Source organism: Lactuca saligna, chromosome 9, assembly GCF_052625555.1.
Source record: "Lactuca saligna cultivar CGN05327 chromosome 9, ASM5262555v1, whole genome shotgun sequence".
Classification (NCBI taxonomy): Eukaryota; Viridiplantae; Streptophyta; class Magnoliopsida; order Asterales; family Asteraceae; genus Lactuca; species Lactuca saligna.
In genome coordinates, this window is record NC_136425.1 from 13,448,211 (window position 1) to 13,468,468 (window position 20,258).

The 20,258-nt window shown below is 36.6% G+C and overlaps 2 protein-coding genes and 1 long non-coding RNA gene across 4 annotated transcripts; 2 read left to right on the forward strand and 1 right to left on the reverse strand.

Annotated features, from left to right (window-relative positions):
• The first annotated feature begins 848 nt into the window (after window positions 1–848).
• LOC145014659 (laccase-12-like) lies at window positions 849–3,309 on the forward strand. The gene is made up of 5 exons (XM_078973092.1): window positions 849–1,007; window positions 1,129–1,280; window positions 1,382–1,626; window positions 1,724–2,779; window positions 2,905–3,309. The coding sequence occupies exons 1-5, from the start codon at window positions 912–914 to the stop codon at window positions 3,033–3,035; spliced, it is 1,680 nt and encodes a 559-aa protein (XP_078829218.1). The 5' UTR covers window positions 849–911; the 3' UTR covers window positions 3,036–3,309.
• Window positions 3,310–12,381: 9,072 nt separating this feature from the next.
• LOC145014663 (uncharacterized) lies at window positions 12,382–17,412 on the reverse strand. The gene is made up of 3 exons (XR_013665572.1): window positions 17,111–17,412; window positions 16,758–16,802; window positions 12,382–12,605 (listed from the first exon to the last, which is right to left on the reverse strand). It is a non-coding gene; the product is annotated as an uncharacterized LOC145014663 (long non-coding RNA).
• Window positions 13,860–17,265, forward strand: LOC145014662 (laccase-3-like). 2 transcript variants are annotated; one of them, XM_078973097.1, is made up of 5 exons: window positions 13,860–13,971; window positions 14,085–14,236; window positions 14,336–14,580; window positions 14,681–15,739; window positions 17,033–17,265. In XM_078973097.1, exons 1-5 carry the CDS (start codon window positions 13,885–13,887, stop codon window positions 17,161–17,163), a joined length of 1,674 nt encoding a protein of 557 aa, XP_078829223.1. In that variant the 5' UTR covers window positions 13,860–13,884; the 3' UTR covers window positions 17,164–17,265. The 2 variants fall into 2 exon arrangements, with proteins under 2 accessions (XP_078829223.1, XP_078829222.1); XM_078973096.1 differs by lacking the exon at window positions 17,033–17,265 and adding an exon at window positions 15,853–16,154.
• Window positions 17,413–20,258: the final 2,846 nt, after the last annotated feature.

The window sequence follows — 20,258 nt, forward strand, 5'->3', positions numbered from 1 at the left end:
TCAAATCAAATTTATTAATAATAGTAAGGGGGAGGCAGATTTTCTTTTTTGTTGAGAAGTTGAAGCAAGTCAACCAACCATATGAGGAAATGCACCAAACCCTAACCATAATTCAATTATAACTAAACAATGAGAGTCACTGGGGTCCAACCCCATGGACACCTATGACCTGCCCAAAGTTTAAACCATTTTTTTTATAGACCAAAACGTGAAAGTTGGAAACTTTTATCCTCTTTCTTATAACCTGTATTAAACAATAAAGAAAAATCGAAGTAGAACTTCAAATCTTTTAAGTTATTTTTAGGACGAGCTTTAACCATTCAGTCATGTTACTTGTTGGTAGCCAAAAGCACATGCTGGATGGACTCCATTGCATTCCGATTTAGTCAATGTTTATCGACGCTTTTTGCTATTATACCTTGTGAAATTCAGCAAATCTCTTCTTTGCTTTGATTTAAACAATTCTATTTATTCGATTGCTGCTTTTGTTACTTTGTGCAATTAGAAAACCAACAAAAAAAGAGAAACACCGAAAATTGGCAAAATACCAAAATCTAATTCTGGATGCAAATTTTCAGTTTGGTTTCATTTTTAGAAAATACCAACTTGGTGTGGTTCAACCGGTTTAACCCGGATCAGGATAACCATGTGCAAGGTCCCCATCACTACCATACAAAAAAAAGTCTCCTGCTTCATGTTAAAAAAATAAGGCTAGTGCTAAGTGGTTGCACCAAAATCATCTAAGTTTCCTTTGATTCCAACTTCACAATTGACCCAAAATCAACCTGACCCCATCACACACTCTGTATATAAACCCACCCCTCATTGTCATCTAAACACACAGATTAACCTTCACACTTCTTCACTCAGAAGTGTTCAGAAACAAGCTCAAAACCTCAACACAAGATCCCATGATGTCGATATCTCGATCCAGCCTCCTTCTGAGCCTTCTGCTTTCTCTTGCTTTTACTACAATATTCGCAGAAACACATAACTATGAGTTCAAAGTACGCTCTTATATTATACAGTGCACCATCCATCGTCTTCATATACCTTTTATTATAACTAATATTCATGTTAATTTCAACAGTTGATTATGATCGTAATTACTTTGATTTTCACGAACAGGTTCAAGAACAAGCAGCAACAAGGCTATGCAGAAACCATAGAATAGTTACAGTCAACGGACAATTCCCCGGCCCCACAATAGACGTACAGAATGGAGACAGTCTTGCTATCAAAGTCACCAATGCTGCTCCTTACAATGTCACCATCCATTGGTAAGTATTTTTACTCTTATCATTTACGTGTTAATTATTCTTCATCATTAATTAATTTATTTTGCTTTTGAGACTCTAATCAAATGGTTCGTTGTTTTCAGGCATGGATTGCGTCAACTGAGAAACCCATGGGCTGATGGGCCTGAATTTGTGACCCAATGTCCAATCCGACCCGGAGGAAGCTACACATACAGGTTCACCATAACCGATCAAGAGGGAACATTGTGGTGGCACGCTCATAGCAGGTGGCTACGAGCTACAGTCTATGGTGCACTTGTGATTCGTCCAAAGTCGGGTTCTTCATACCCCTTCCCAAAACCCACAATCGAGTTTCCTGTTCTTCTAAGTACGTAAAATTCATGTCCTTTGGGCTTTGCGATTTACGCAATTTTCTGATTCAACCGAACTGTTTTTAACTTTGTTCATTGTTGACGATGAAACAGGTGAATGGTGGGATAGAAAGGTCATCAGTGTCCTCCGACAAGCGTTGTTCTCTGGTGCAGCTCCAAACATATCAGATGCTCTCACCATTAACGGACAACCTGGCGATCTTTTCCGATGTTCAAGCCAAAGCACTACCAAACTAACTGTCAACAAAGGCGACACAGTTCTTCTGAGGGTCATCAATGCTGCACTCAATCAACAACTCTTCTTCAGCGTCGCTAACCACAAACTAACCGTGGTTGCCACTGATGCTGTTTACACCAAACAGTTTACAACGAATGTAATCATGGTTGGCCCCGGTCAAACCACGGACGTCCTTTTGACCGCAGATCAGCAGCCTGGGCGCTACTACATGGCTTCACGAGCTTACGCAAGTGCTAGAAACGCTCCGTTTGATAATACAACAGCCACTGCCATCTTGGAGTACAAATCTGCTAATTCACAGCCGATTTTACCTCAACTTCCGGCTTACAATGATACAAACACAGTCACTGCTTTCTCCAACCAAATAAAGAGTCCTGGAAAAGTAATGGTTCCAACTAAGATCGATGAAAACTTGTTTTTCACGATGGGGTTTGGGTTCTTTAACTGTACTCCTGGACCTAGATGCCAAGGGCCTAATAACACACGCTTTGGTGCTAGCATGAATAACGTATCATTTGTGCTTCCGAATCGGGTGTCTTTACTCCAAGCTTACACACAGAAGATTCCAAACATCTACACACCAGACTTTCCGCGTGTTCCACCTTTGCAATTTGATTACACCGGTAATGTCCCTCGTGGGCTGTGGCAACCGGTTAAGGGGACGAAGCTTTACAAGCTCAAATTCGGGGCTAATGTGCAGATTGTGCTGCAAGATACTTCAATTTTCTCAACGGAAGATCATCCTGTTCATCTCCATGGATACCATTTCTACATCGTTGGTCAGGGTTTTGGTAATTTTAATCCTTCCAGAGATACTGCCAACTTCAATCTTGTTGATCCGCCACAAAGGAATACAATTGACGTACCAGTTGGAGGATGGGCTGTCATCAGATTCGTAGCTGATAACCCAGGTAAATGAAACCCACATGAATATATGAATCTTTAGTTGGAAAAACACAATATTTCTCTTCTGAATGATTATGATTTTTAGAATTAATTAAAAACATGTATGGAGCTAATACTGGGATCTTTACAGGAGTTTGGCTGATGCACTGTCACATAGATACTCATTTGGCTTGGGGTTTTGCAATGGCTTTCATAGTTGAAAACGGAGTTGGGGAATCAGAGACGTTGCTGCCTCCTCCTTCCGATCTGCCTAAATGTTAAGATCATCACAAGATGTCTTCGTTGGTGTGGCTTTTGCTTTTTTTTTTTTTTTTTCTTTTTTTCTTTTCCACTTTGCTTAATTACTGGAGCAAAGCACATAGTGTTCATAGGTTTCACTTTCATCATACCTGCTTATACTATGCATTCTTGTGTGTAAGTTCCTTTGTTCTAAGGAAACGATAGAATTAATGATGCATCATCAGTTGATATACAGAAGTTGATGTCTTCTTGTACACCAATTAGTTAAAGCTACAATGATTTGCATTCTTGTTTATTTAGCTTTTGATCAAACCACAAAGAAAAAAAAATTGCACATTAATTTTTATTATATTTGTTTTTGATCAGAGACAACATATTACATCAAGGCCCTAGTATACATTAAACTAAATAAAAAAAGTCTATAAAATATTTTTTTAACACACCCCAGCGGTCCAAGCTGTAATATTGCAACAATCTGGTGATGAAGTTCCATTCCTTTCATATTTAACATTTAGTGCGTCTCACACACCTGAAAAATCATAACAAATATATATGGTTAAAGGAATTAGCATTTGATACAGACCAAAAAAATGCCCAAATGTTGACATAAAAAACTTAGGATTTCATGCTTACATGCCTTCCCCTTCCCCAAGCCCTAACGTTTTCTTAGTTGAAATGCCAAAGTAAACCGTTGTGCAGTTTAGGGAGGGAATTGTAAGTCTTTAATGGCTATAAAGACTTTGTCTTTAGCTGATTTGAACAAATCGCTAAGTCATATATAGGAGTATTTGCTATGTATTAGTTCTTTTCATTTTTACTTATATACTTGGGGCTCTAAACGAACCAAACCAACACGAATGGGGTTTGTTCATGTTTGCTCGTTTAAGTTAACCGAATAAATGAACGAACACGAACGGTTAAATGAACGAGTTTTCTTGTTCATGTTCGTTCGTTTAACAAATTACATTGTTCATGTTCGTGAACATGCTAAACGAACATAAACGAACAAAGATAAAAAAACATATATGAACATATAATATAGTAATGTAATCAAACACAATTAAACATATATAAAGATAAACGAAACTTCTATGAACGAACATAAGCAAACGTAAACGAACAATATCAATGAACGTTCACAAACATATTTGAACGAACGTGAGCATTGTTCATGTTTGTTCGTTTAACTAAACGAACGAGAATTTTTGTTCATGTTCGTTCATTTATTAAATAAACGAAACAATTCACGAACAATTCGTTGAACGTTCAGGTCGTTTACAACCCTATATATACTCAATTTGCAATAAATCCACATGTGCTAATAGGATTTTTGCATCTGATTCTTGAAATTTGACATTGTATAATGCATAAAAAATGATTGTCATATTTGGGATATGCAAGTCATGTTTGATTTTAGCTCCAAAATTAACTCAAACCATGAATAAGCCGCTACACGAAATTATGGCTCTTATATTCTTTTTAAATTTAATTATTGATTTTTGTCTGAACAAGTAAAATACTGCCATACCAGTTTCAAATCCCAAATCAAAGTATGGTGATATCAAGGAGAAAGTACCTTTTAATAATTGAAATTCTACCAAATCAACACATCCTAAAAGAGACAAAGTCTCTTTGGAGCAATCCCAAGTTCAAGGGTCCTTAGCTTTGAATACCCGAGGTCAATAAATCTGAGCTTGTTAAGAACCTGGAATAAGCGTAAAAGGAAGATAAATATTGGTGTGATAACAAAGTCATGGACGAAATGAATTAAGCAAAACAATCAATCAACCATAATTATACTTTTCTTTCTCTCTCCCCCCCCCCCCCCCCCCCCCCCAAAAAAAAAAAAAAAAAAAAAAAAAATTTGTACAATTCGGCTTGTATTCCATATTAAGTGTAACAAGATTATTTTCTTGAAATGTTTCGGGTAATGACCTAAAAGGGTAATAGTCCCACCACAAGATTCTTAAAGCATTAGGAAAGTATGGGATAATTCATCACATTTCCAATTCCAGAAAGAATCTTTGAGAGACATGCAAAGATATCTAAGTTCCTTCATCTTTCTAAGGCCTTTCATGATAATTCCCGGATTGAGTTCCCGTGTGCTGAATTGTATATATCTTGTTGCTTCAGTACCCTGTAATGCAAGAGCAACCACAATGAGATTAATTTGTGTCCTAACAAATGAAAATGTGTTAGTTTTCTCCAACTTAAAGATTGACTTGATCCTTACCAAGTCATTAGCCAATATATCTTCAATTTCCATGTCAATCCACAGTCTGCTATGTTCACTAGGCTTATCCAGGTGCAAACGATGGACAATATTCCTACCTATTTCCACAACTTTCAAGTGCTTCAATTACTAAGTGTTTTTGCTCACCTTCCAATATGCATGCAATATTTCTTTGTAATCCTCCTCTAAATTGATATAACTTAGTTCTAATTTTTCCAGAGTTTCCATTAATGAAATTGCTTTTAGTCTTTCCATGACATCTATCCATTCAAGCTCACTTTTACCACAAAGAAAGGATCCCAAAACTTTGATTGTTAAGGGAAGACCAGCAACATAACTTATAACTTGTCCTGATTGCTCTTCGTATCCTTGAATTGACATCTCTATCCCAAATGCATAAGAATATTAAGAGGGTGGCACATCATCAATTAGTCAAAGTATCCATTTCTGTTGGTTTTGACTTTTAAGTTGACTTGTGTTCCATGATTATGTGTTGATATCCAAGATTACATATCCATTAAGCAACTAAGATGAACAAAGAGTATGACAAATGAAGCTGCAGTTACCTTAAATCCCATGATTGTGATTATTATTTTATTTCTGGTTTGTTTTTAGTCTTAAGTGCAAATGACATTGCTATGGCTAATCTTAAATTGGATATTATTCTGAACAACAACAGTGCTGCTCATATTATTATTACTCTCCTGATTGGAGCTTCTGTTTGAGAAGGTGGAGGAGCCTACTCTGATGCCACCACCAGAATTTGTTTGTTTGCTCTTGATTGTAACAATTTATTCTTTACAGCCAAAGCCATCGATTCACCTGCAAAAGTTCATCAAGTTTTAGACTATCCCTTTGCTTTATTATACTTGACTTTGATGCTTATTATTTGAAAAGGGGAAAGAAGTAGCAACCTACTTTCAGCTATTAGTAGAGGAACTTGGAAACACCACACCAGATGAAAGCACATGTGCCTCACCAGTCTAGTTGCTGACATTAGAGGGAAAGTTCTCATCCAAGTCCTGGTCTACACTAGCACCATCCAACTGATGGGTACTTCTCAAATTCTCTAAATTAGTATTATCTAGTAACGTACTAGAAGGCATTGACTCATCAGAGGAAAATAGATCATCTAAAATGACATCCGATTTATCTGTCAAAGATGAATACTTTTAGGTTGAAAGGAAACACAAATTCATAAAACTTTATATCCCTGGAAACAAAAACAAGATTTGAATCAGGACTTAAAACCTTATAACCTTTTGTATCAAAAGCATAACCAAGACATATGCATTTATCAGCTCTTTTAGAAAACTTATCAGAGTTGTTCAGCCTAGTTGCAAAACACAAACAACCAAAGACTCTATGTTTATCAAAAACATGAATGTTATTATAAACGAGTTCATAAGGAGAAGCTCCATTTAAAACAGATGTAGGAGTTCTATTAATAAAAATTACAGAAGTTGAAATTGCTTCTCCCCAATATTTTAGAGGTAAACCAGATTGAAACATCAAAGATCTAGCAACATTTAAAATATGTTTATGTTTTCTTTCAACAACTCCATTTTGTTGTGGAGTGTGAACACAAGATGTTTGATGCAAAATACCTTTTGAATCCATTAATTGTGTCATTCTATAATTCAAAAACTCAGTTCCATTATCTGACTTAATAGTTCTAATTTTAACTCCAAACTGATTAAGTAAAATATTAAAGAAAATAAGAACACAACCATAAACTTCATCTTTTGATTTTAACAAATAAACCCATGTGGCTCTAGAATAATCATCAACAATGGCTATAAAATATCTAAATCCTTTTGTGGTTGTCACTCTATAAGGTCCACAAACATCAAAATGAACTAACTCACCAAGTTGTTGACTAACAGGAAAAGATTCTCTAGTTTGCTTAGCTTTATGACATACATTACAAGGTGGAAGAGTTTCATTACTAAAGTTAAGTTTAGTTTTTAAAGACCTTAGAGCTTGATCAGAAGGATGACCAAGTCTATTAAGCCAAGTTAATTTGGACACACAACAAATAAAAGCAGAGTGATTAATACTACAAGAATTACCTGAAGGTACACTATTAATGTAATAGAGACCCCTAGATTCTCTACCATTCCCCACCATCTCCTTTGATTGTAAACCCTGAATTTTACAACTATGTTCATTAAAAACAACATCATAATTAATGTCTTTACAGACTTTATGAACAGACAACAGGTTAACATTAAAATCAGAAACAACAAAAACATCAAAAAGAGTTAAAGAATTAGACAAATTTATATTGCCAATTTTTTCAATTTTAGCTGAAGTACCATTAGGATGACTAACAAGAAGATCAAGCTTAGATACATCCACAGTGTCATAAAGAAGAGACTCAGAAGCAATCATATGTTGATTAGCTCCTGAGTCAACAATCCATTTTTGATAATTAACAGATGAGTTAAAAGCTTGAAACAAGCAAGTACCTGCCATATTAGCACTACCAGGTGCTTCCTCATTAACTTGTCTATCACCAATGAGTTGTAAAAATTTGAAGTATTGCTCCTTAGTGAGCTGATGGAATTCTGATTCTCCACAAGAATTAGAGACACTATAAGTAATTGTACTACCTAAGGTAGTAGTAGAGGAATTGACCGAAAAATTCTTATTAAAACTATTTTGATTATTAGACTCATTCCTTGGCTTGAAATCCTTAGGATAACCAATTAGCTTATAACATTTGTCTATTGAATGACCCTTAATTCCACAATTCTTACACTGAACATGTTGATTTTTATTTTTATTAGAGTTATTAGAACTTGATCTGTTATTAAATCTAATGTTAAAGGCAGTAGACTGAGACTTAGTTAAGGACTATGAAGACTGAAGAGAAGACAAAGAACCATTTCTTTAAAGAGATTCTTCCCTTGAAACAACAGAAAAAGCAATTTTAACATTAGGTAAAGGTCTCATTAGTAAAATATGACTCTTTACTTGACTATAGGTTTCATCAAGTCCATATAAAAACTACATAAGTTTCATGAGATTAGAATGATCTTTTAGTTTGACAGAAGCCTCACAAGTACACTCAGTCAAGCTAGTAAGACCATCAAATTCCTTTCACTAGGAATCAAATTTATTAAAATAATGTAACAAGGAAACCCCATTTCATTTAAGAGAATTGATCTGTTGATGTATAATAAACACAATTGAACCATCTGACTTATTATATGTTTCAAAAAGATTATTCTAAATATCCTCAGCCACCTCAGAGTCAGCTTGATAATATTTTATTAAATACATATAATCACATGTAGTTATATGTATCTGATCACATATGATTTACGTAGAGAATATTCATTTTTGCATTCTCGATTCACTAGTTTTTTCACGTGTATTTAATCACATGTTATTATATGTATTTAATAACATATAATCATATGTGACTCGATACATATAATCACATGTGATTATATAAAGAGAAAACCTAATGAATAAAAAACACAATAACAAATCTTTGTAGGTGAAGGTGGGGGTGGTGGCGACGGGTGGTGGAGGCAGGGTGGTGGTGGTGTGTGGTGATGGGTGGTGGGTGGGTGGGTGGTTGCAAGTGGTGGTGATAGTGACGAGTGATGGTTTTGGTGGGTGGTGGGTATCGGTGGTGGAGGTGGGTGGTCGTGGCGAGTGGTGCTGGATGGATGGTGACGGGTGGTGGTGATGGTTGTGGTGGGTGGGTGCTGGGTGGTGTTGTTGGCGGGTGGTAGTGGGTGGTGGATAGTGATGGTTGGTAGGTAGTGGTTGGTGGTGGTGGATAGTGATGGGTGGTGGTGGTGGTTATGGTGGGGGGTATGGGGTGGTGGTGAGTGGTGATGGGTGGTGGTGGCGGGTGGTGGTAGTTGGATGGTGATGATGGTGGTGAGTGGTGGTTGGTGGTGGTAGGTAGTAATGGGTGGTTGTTGTTGGTGGTGGTTAGTGATGGGTGGTGGTGGTGGGTAGTAGTGGTGATGGGTGGTAGGTAGTGGTGGGTGGTGGTGGTACGCGGTGGTGATGGGTGGTGGTGGTTGGGTGGTGATGGTGGTGGCGGGTGGTGGTGGTGGTAGTGGGTGGTGGTTGGTGGTGGGTGGTGGGTGGTGGGTGGTAGTTGGTGGTGATGGTGGTGGGTGGTGGGTAGTGATGGGTGATGGTGGCGGGTGGTGGTGGGTAGTGATGGGTGGTGGTTGGTGGTGGTGGGTAGTGATGGGTGGTGGTGGCGGGTGGTGGTTGGTTGTGGTGGGTGGGTGGTGGTGGGTGCTGGGTAGTTATAGGTGGTAGGTAGCGGTTGGTGGTGGTGGGTGGTGACAGGTGGTGGTGATGGGTGGTAGGTAGTGGTTGTTGTTGGTGGTGGCGAGCGGTGGTGAATAGTAGTGGAGGTGGGTGGTCGTGGCGGGTGGTAGTGGTTAGGTGGTGATGGTGGTGGGTGCTGATAGTGGTGGCGGAGGTGGTGGGTGGTAGTCGGTGGTGGTGGTTAGTGATGGGTGGTGGTGACGCGTGGTGGTGGTGGGTGGTGTTGGTTGAGTGGTGAGTGGTGTTAGTTAGTGAGTTTTTTAATTGTTTGTAATTATTTTTTGATTTATATGAATATTATTTTATAATTTTAATTAAAAAAAATTATGTTTTTCAAATTTGTTCTTATATGTTCTCGCGATAAGAAATGTTGGTGAGTGGTGGTGGTGGGTGGGTGATAGTCGGTGGTGGTGGTTAGTGATGGGTGGTGGTGACGCGTGGTGGTGGTGGGTGGTGTTGGTTGAGTGGTGAGTGGTGTTAGTTAGTGAGTTTTTTAATTGTTTGTAATTATTTTTTGATTTATATGAATATTATTTTATAATTTTAATTAAAAAAATAATGTTTTTCAAATTTGTTCTTATATGTTCTCGCGATAAGAAATGTTCTTCATCCGAATCCATAAACAATCTGTTATTTTGAAAATACATAACAATTATATTAACAACATATAACATAAAAATTCATCCAAAACATCAAGTCATTCATATCGTATAAAAATCTCGCAATGCAAAACATCAAGTAATCCAAAACGTCAAGTAATCCAAAAAAAACCATCTAGTTCAAACCAAACATCAAGTAATCCAAAAAAAAAAAAACCATCTAGTTCAAACCAAACATCAAGTAATCAAAAAAAAAAAAAAAAAAAAACCATCTAGTTCAAACCAAACATCAAGTTATCCAAAAAAAACCATCAAAACATTCAAAAAATCTTCTTAGCGAAACATTCCATAATGTGTTCCAACAGTCTTGACCCAATTCTCACAAATAGCTGGATCAATGGTTAACCACACTTGCCTCTTATCCGCACCTTCACCAAAACGAGCAACAACAATAGTGTATCTTGGATCAAATATTCCCCATCCTAACTTCTCCAATTTTTCCATACACGCATCAAAATTTGAAGAAGAATGCTTTTCCACAAATATTTTAGCAACCGTGGCAATATCTTCACCGATTTCAAGCAATCTTGAATTGGATGCATTTTTACCCTTATCTTTACTTTTATTTTGACTTTTTGCCGTATCTGTAGTCTTTTGCTTTTTTGATTGAGCGGATGACTCGTCACTGAGACCTACAGTTTCTTGTTGAGTGCAATCGATGTCATCAAAGTCATGCAAACTATAGTGGCTTGACTCTTGACTAGGACGGGGAAGGGTAGAAGTTGGCCCCCAACTATTTATGCCTGTCGCAGTTGCGCCTTCAAACAACTGTGTGCAAAGGTCGGGGTAGGGTAGTGGCGTGCGTCTCAAAGAATCCACATGTTTGTTTGACTGTTTGGAAAAAATATTTTATTACTTAAATATGATAATATGTTTTTTATAACTAAAAAATACCTTCGATTCTAGTTCCCATTCTTCTTTGGAAAGGTTGAAGGTATTGGTTGTTAAATTGTACACGTTGCCGGTTTTGTTTTTTAACTTCAAAAAAGCACCAAACTTTGATTTTAGATAGTCATAGCGGTTCTTCATTTGTTTTTGGTCCCAATAAAGTTGTGTTCAATTTTTAATGTTTCAGCTACATTCCTCCAAGATAATGATTTCAAACTACTCCCTTCCCGCCCATTCACCGTAACTTCACGTAAACAAGCTTCTAGAAACGTTTTTTCTACACCTTCAACCTTCCAGCTAATCCTATCCTCCTTTTCTCCCATTTCTTTGATCAATTCAACAAAAAAATGCATGTTTTAACAAGAAGTTAAACATTGCAAAAACACATTTTCAACAACAATTTAAGCAACATAAAAGCACCTTGTCAACAACTATTTCAACAACACAAGTGTACAATTTCATGATATAAGCAAGAATATATATGATTTCACTGTAATATCAAACACAAATATGGATATTTCATGATAACAACAATATAACTAATGCACATCATCAACAACTATTTCAACAAAACAAGTGTAAAATTCAATAAAACTAATGGATATTTCATGATTTAAGCAAGAATATATATGATTTCACTATAACATCAAACACAAATATAGATATTTCATGATAACAACAACAAAAATAATGCATATTAAAAATCCAACATCAACATTCGATCATATAACATTAAAATTGAACATATTACATCAGAATTTCATCATATTCCTTAAACATAATCAAGTCTACCATCAAAATTGAACATATAACTTCAAATTTTCATCAACGTTCGATCATATGACATCAAAATTGAACATATAACTTCAAAATTTCATCAACATTCGATCATATGACATCAAAATTGAACATCAAAATCAAGCCTAACATCAAAAATAGCTTTTGATTGAACAAAGCTATTTAAATTATTATTTCAAGAAAAGCTGTGAACCTACCTTGATTGAAGGCGGCAGACAAAAGAATCGGCAGACGAAAAAAAAAATACCTTGATTGAAGGCGGCAGACGAAATCTGTAGAAGAACCGGCTATACTTTATACGTTTAATCGGTAGAAATAAACTCCAAGATTTATAGCTGCTTCCATTATTGTTATTACAATTGCTGCAAGTAATTTTGGTAATTAGTATCTCTAATCCGATGACCATAGTTCGCTGCCATTATTATTGACAGGGAAAGAAGAATGAAACAGAAAGAAGATGAGGCGGAAGCATACTGTTGCAGTCGGATGGAGATGGAGAAGTATCGATGCTGGCAGCGACGCACGAGATGGAGATCCTGTCGATGATGGCGCCGGAGTTAGGATTGGTCGACGATTGAGTTTTCGTCGATAACTTTGTTTCACGGACACAAGCAACGAAGTGAAGACAGAAAAGGAGGCGGTCGATTAATCTAGGGCAAATTAGGAAGCGTCCCATTTTTTTTTTCAGACTTTTTTTTTTTATATCTGAAAAAATAAGAGGTATCTTTTAGTTTAAGAGGTAAAAATTAATACTCAAACAAACACTCTGAATCTGAAAAATTAAGACATTACCTCTTAATTTTGCAATTAAGAGGTAAACAAACGGGGCCTACGTTATAATACACATTTGTTACTTTTTGCATTTAACCAAAACTATAACATTTATCAAGTAATAAGTAATTAATAATGCCAAAGTATCTCGTAATATAAAAGAATTAAAAGTACTAAGTTATAATACACATTTGTTACTTTTTGCATCTAACCAAAACTATAGCATTGAACAAGTAATAAGTAATTAATAATGCCAAAGTAATTATATATATACTTTCGTAATTTAAAAGAATTAAAAGTAATAAGTTATAATAAACATTTGTTACTTTTTGCATCTAACCAAAACTATAACATTGAACAAGTAATTAAGTAATTAATAATGCCAAAGTAATAAAACAAATTGAGACATACAGTTAGTAGTTACACCAAAACCCTTCCGTTAGTTGAACCAAGTTTAATAACGAAAGGTTATTCTTTGACTTAATACCCAAACCAATCGCTCTCAACACCAAAACGGCATATATTTTTACCTGAATGTAAAGCTAATTTAAGGAGATGATGAGAAATTAGGTGTGCAAGACCCATCTTTTGTTTCAAGTATGTTGATTAAAAAAGTAAATCAATTTCCACTTTTTGCACTGTTCTAGATTTCTCGCGATTTACATAACTAGAGGTAGATTATAATAAAAAACGAAATAACTTAAATTAGAAAAAACTATACGTTTGAGTTTAGAAGGATTTTGGTTCAATGATTTAGCCTGTTAATTTGTGGAACCTGTATCTCCACTCGGATTGAAAGTCATAGTCATAGCCTTTTAATATAGGTTCTACGTATGAGTCAGCCAATCTAGTTATTATTTATTCATCTTCAATAACATCCCGTAATTCAAAGATTTTCTGATTCTACCTTACGTTTAATTTCCCATGCACACTCATAATTTTGTATTAATTATCGTAAACAAATTTCAACCACTCGGAAGAGAAGAAATGTACCTGTTTCATATCACTACAAAAGCAACTCTCCAAAAGTGCACGAAAAAAAAACACCAAGTTGTTACACCAAAATCATCTTTGTAGTTGGTTTATGTTTCCCCGATTCCAACTTCACTATTGACTCATAACCTAACCCAAATCCCTTCCTATATATATATATATATATACCCACCCCTATGATCACCATATAAACACACAACAAACCTTCACCTCTCTCACGATGATATCCATGTCCATCCTTCGGGCTCTCTTACTGCTTTCCCTTTCTTTTGCCACATATGCAGAAACACACCACCATGAGTTTAAAGTACGCCCTATATATTAATGTGCTATATATATATATATATATATATACTCTATATTTAAGTTTTCAGTTATCTATTCGGGTTGATTGAGTATTAATTAATTTGGCTGTTACAGGTTCAAGAGGTTGCAGTAAGGAGGCTATGTAGAAACCATAGAGCAGTAACGGTCAACGGTCAGTTTCCAGGACCTACTCTAGAAGTAAGAAATGGTGATACTCTTCTTGTCAAAGTCACAAATGCTGCTCCTTACAATGTCACAATCCATTGGTACTTAATTAATAATTACACTTTCATATCATTCGGGATTTCTTTTTTAGCAATTGCAATGGCTAATTAATGGTTCAATTTGTATTCCTTAATTTTCAGGCATGGAATACGCCAACTTAGAAACCCATGGGCTGATGGGCCTGAATTTGTGACCCAATGTCCAATCCGACCCGGAGGAAGCTACACATACAGGTTCACCATAACCGACCAAGAAGGAACATTGTGGTGGCATGCTCATAGCAGATGGCTACGAGCCACAGTCTATGGTGCACTTGTTATTCGTCCAAAATCCGGTTCTTCCTACCCCTTCCCAACGCCCAAAATCGAGTTTCCTGTTGTTCTAGGTACATTAATTATTTTATACAATTAATCAGTTTTTGAAACTTTGTTACTAATTAAGAACACTTAATTAATTACACTATTTTATCTTTGACGATGAAACAGGCGAATGGTGGGATAGAAAGGTCATCAGTGTCCTACGACAAGCATTGTTCTCTGGTGCAGCTCCAAACATATCAGATGCTCTCACCATTAACGGACAACCTGGCGATCTTTTCCGATGTTCAAGCCAAAGCACTACGAAACTAACTGTAAACAAAGGCGACACAGTTCTTCTGAGGGTCATCAATGCTGCACTCAATCAACAACTCTTCTTCAGCGTCGCTAACCACAAACTAACCGTGGTTGCCACTGATGCTGTTTACACCAAACAGTTTACAACGAATGTAATCATGGTTGGCCCCGGTCAAACCACCGACGTCCTTTTGACCGCAGATCAGCAGCCTGGGCGCTACTACATGGCTTCACGAGCTTACGCAAGTGCTAGAAACGCTCCGTTTGATAATACAACAGCCACTGCCATCTTGGAGTACAAATCTGCTAATTCACAGCCCATTTTACCTCAACTTCCGGCTTACAATGATACAAACACAGTCACTGCTTTCTCCAACCAAATAAAGAGTCCTGGTTATAAAGTAAATGTTCCTACTAAAATAGATGAAAATCTGTTCATGGCAGTGGGATTAGGGTTCTTTAACTGTACTCCTGGACCTAGATGCCAAGGGCCTAACAACACACGCTTTGGTGCTAGCATGAATAACGTATCCTTTGTGCTTCCAAATCGCGTGTCTTTACTTCAAGCTTACACGCAAAACATTCCGAATATCTACACCACAAATTTTCCGCGTGTTCCGCCTTTGCAGTTTGATTACACCGGCAATGTCCCTCGTGGGCTGTGGCAACCGGTTAAGGGGACGAGACTTTACAATCTCAAATTCGGGGCTAATGTGCAGATTGTGCTGCAAGATACTTCGATTTTCTCAACGGAAGATCATCCTGTTCATCTCCATGGATACCATTTTTACATCGTTGGTCAGGGTTTTGGTAATTTTAATCCTTCCAGAGATACTGCTAATTTCAATCTTGTTGATCCACCTCAAAGGAATACAATTGATGTCCCCGTTGGGGGGTGGGCTGCAATTAGATTTGTTGCGGATAATCCAGGTAAACTTTAATTTAATTTAAACACCTATCAATTTATAACTCTTTGTCTTTCCGGTTTCTTTTTTTTGATGATGTTGAGTTTAAGACTAACTAACACTGGGATTATGTAACAGGAGTTTGGTTTATGCATTGTCACATAGATACTCATCTTGCGTGGGGTTTTGCAATGGCTTTCATTGTTGAAAATGGAATTGGGGAATCTGAAACATTACTGCCTCCTCCTTCTGATCTTCCTCGATGCTAAGATCACTTGGACAATTACAGTGTGTGATAGATCAACATTTGTTTCGCGCCATTGGATTATAGTATTTGTGTTATTTTCCTTTCACTTTGCAATTTGAAGCAAAATATTTATATATGTAAGTTCATTCGATGGGTTTCTGGTCAATTTTCATCTACTTAATCGCTTAAAGCATTCTAGTGTGTAATTTTATTTTCTAAAGAAGCATTTACTCCTTTTACCATTACCATAATAGCAATTTACTTATAATTTTTACCCACAGTAGCAACATACTTGCATATATTATCAATTAACCCCTCGTATTTAACTAATTCTAACATGACAAACTTTTTGAATTGAAGATGCATACTTGCGTTTTGTTTCAAGTTAATAACCATACTTGTGAAAATGCTAAACAGCCCATTGTAGTTTGAAATAATGAATGCCACTGATTTTGATGTTAGATTATAATAATTTTCTCTGAAGCTATTCATCAAAAACATGTAGTAAACGGAATTTGATGTTACATCATGATAATTTTCTTTTAAACATTTCATCGAACATGTGGTAGACGAAACAAAGGTAGCAATGATGAACCCATTGATCAACTTGATTTAATTTTAGCATGAGCTTATAAGTTAAACAGACATACGTACGCATCTATTGTTTTGCTTTTATGCATACAAAAGTTCTACAGGTTTGCATATAAAACAAAAAGGATATAATATTGTAATTTGTAACATAAGTAGGTTACAAGGAATAAACAAGAAGTATTAAGGAATATTAATAGATGTTTACCGAATTAGAAAGGAAGATTTGAGCCCGAGATTGGTGGTGAGCCCTCTGTAGAAAGTAAAAATGTTAACCCTTTAGAAATAGAAATGATATGTCGAACTCTGTCAAACTGAAACACGTAGGATCCCATTTTGATTTGTTTGTTATACAACTTAATAAATATAAATATAGTTCAACTATTTAATTTAATTAATAAAACTTTAAAAATACCCGATGAAAGGTGATAATGACATCTATTATGTCTAACTTAAATCATCTATCTGGTTCATATATAACAGGAGTTTGGTTAATCCATTGTCACATAGATTCGCATCTGACTTGGGGATTTGCTATGAGCTTTTTGGTCGAGAATGCACCTGGAAAACTAGAATCTATTGAAGCTCCGCCTTTAGGCCTACCTCCATGTTGATTCATATGATCAAAAGAAGAGATCAGCAGTCAAGATTTCTGAGTTCCATTTCCCAGATTCTTCCTTCTTTTAAAAAACCGAGGATGTAATCAGATGATGTTCTAGATTCTAGACCGGCCCAGATTTGTTTTTACCGTTATCTCGAGATTTTTAGGCTTTACATAAATTGTGTAGCCATTGTGGGACTAGGGTTCGTGCCCATTGACGGATCTTTAGTTTATTCATATTTTTCCATCCGAAATGGTTGAAGAAACGGATCATGCATTTAGGATGTGTAGATGTATACATAATTATTTTGATTTTGATTTTGATTACATATAATCCGTTTATTATAAGAAAGGTTATTCGTTTATAAAAAGGTGATATAACGTGCGGCATTCATTTGGATAAAAGTATAAAAAACATAAATACTTGTTGGCATACAAATATAAAGATTGTTAGTTAAATAAAGTTAATTGGGAAACAAATAAAAACTTAAAAGTCTAAGTACCAATTTTGCCATCATGTCAAAGTTATGAGCTAAAGCCAGAGTCTTCCCTAATCCTATTCTTTCTCATTTGAACATTAAGAGATCTAGCTACCATAGAAAAGAGTGATTTTTTTTGAAGTTTTTGGTGAGATAGGAAGTGGATTTACAGATCTAGTGATGATTTTAAAACAAATACTTACTTTATTTGAAGCTTCAATTATCTCAAGATACGCTCTACCATTTTTTTAGAATTATAAAGTTTAAAATTCTATAATATAACTTAATAATTTAGTTGTGAAAACCTTGAACCTACACTCTTGTTGGTTGATCTCGTTGTTGACGTTTAGAAGGTTGTTGACTTTTGATCACTCGGGGGGTGGGGTGGGGGGTGGGGTGGGGTGAAAGGGGGGGGGGGGGGGTGGATCCAAAAACTACTTCACTTTGTGCATCTTTTGAAGGTATAAAGTTTATTCCTTGATGTGTTTCTTTCTAAATCTTCATAGATGCGTTTTTATGAGCTTTTTGTCATAAATCTTGGACCTTTGTAAGTATGGGTTACTCTAGAGTATTTTGGTTGTCCTTTTAGATGTATTAGAGTGCTTAGACTCATAAAAATGATTGCTTAATGGTCAGTTTCCAGCCATGCAAGAGTTTGGTGGTGTTGGGTATGGATTAAGTTAATTTTTTAAGGTTTGAGCTCTTTTCAGCCATGCAAAGGCTTAAAGTTTTGGGCTTTGTGGATTAAGACGTTCAATGGAGGCCGGATCTATGTTTGGATTGCATGTATTAACGATTAAGACATTTTGGAATGATTTTGGGATCAGGCGACGTACGCCCCGCGTACTTCTGGCTATGCCTAGCGTAGCCAGGTCTGACCACGATCCGCCTGGTTCTTCAAGTACGTTGCACATAGGAGGAGTGTACGTGTACTTCTGGCTACGCCCAACGTAGCCAGGCCTGACCCCAACCCACCTGGTTCTTTAAGTACGCCGCACGTAGGAGGAGTGTACACCCAACATACGTGTTGGGCAATTGAATTTTGCTGACTTTTGACTTGTGTTCAAGATTTAGGGTTTTAGATCATGGAAGGGGCAAAATGGTCTTTTTTCCCTTAAGGGCATAGTTGTGGGATTTGGACTTGTGAGTTGAGTTTTGGACCTTAATTATTAATTATGGTTAATTATTGTGTTATTAGGCGGAGTCTAGTTCCGACAGTTCGGGTGTGAGATTTATTTGTCATCAGTATTAGGTGAGACTCCTCACTAATTCTCACATGTGGGGTAGAATAGTTGTATTTGTGATGATCAACATAGTCTAACTGTTATTATTGTGTGATGCTATTTATGTGTGATTGAGACTGTGGATAGTCTCCAGGGTTGCTGATAACCTACAAGGCGTGTTGTTTGTCCATTGGGACTGCTGTTAGTCCTCAGGGTTACTGATAACTCATAGTTGTTTATTTATGATATACTGTAGGTGGTATCTTGGGAAATTCACTAAGCGTCGTGCTTAATAATTGTAGGACTCTTGGTCAAGATTGATATTCCCATTTATTGACTTAATATTTATTATTTGAATAGTTCGGGATTTGTGGTGAGACAACAATTGGAGGCTTTCTGTTCATTTCAGCATTACTTGTGAGGTGAGTTATCCTCACTATATCAACTGGGTCTAAGGCACCAATGCCGACCCTTAACGGATTTGGATCCGTGTTTATTACATGGTATGCTTACTGATTTACATCCTAGTAGTTAGGATGGTGATATGTTATGTTAGTGACCGATTAAGTCTGTATCCTCGTAATATGATTTTGCTATGAATAGTGATCGGTTAGATCAGTTTGACTGTTATATATGCTAGCATATGATATGTATGTGCACATGTTTTTCGATTTGGGGTTGCGTTAAGGTGGTCCTGCTTTGTGCTGAAGGCTAACATACCTAGGGCGGTCCGGATAAATTGAAGGTCTTGCAAAGGGGTTCAGTTAAGCCGAATGCCCAGAGAGCGGTCCAGATAGGCTGTAGGCCCTGCGAGGCGATCCAGACGCGCTGAAGGGTCGGAGAGCGGTCCAGTCAGGCTGAAGGCTCATTATGTATGTTGTTTCTAATATGTTTATATGATATGGTTATATATGTATGGAGTTGGTATTTTGGGGGTAACTCACTAAGCCTTCGAGCTTACATTTATCGATTATTGTTTCAGGTACTTCGGATGATTACTGGAAGGCGAAGGTGTGACCGTACACTTCCTCGATTTATGATTATGATTTTTGGGAACACTGATATGATACTATTTTGAATACAAATTGTAATAATTTAATGATTTTTTTTAATGTTATAAAAGTTCAAATTTGGCATGATTTTTATGGATGCTACACTATAGGGGCCAACACTATGTATGGTTAGCATACACGAGTGCTGAAGGGTTGGTGAAAGTTTCATGGGTGGGTTGTGCGAGGTCGGTAGGCCAGTATGAGATATTTAGCATTCCTCTAGGCATGAGGATTGAGCGCTCGCTATCTTTATGTATGTATTTAGTGTTGGATTAGTGTCTAAGTCCATAACTATTTTGGTATATACTTGACCCGATGGTGCATGGTCCTTTTGGGTTGCTTTCACCAAAGCAA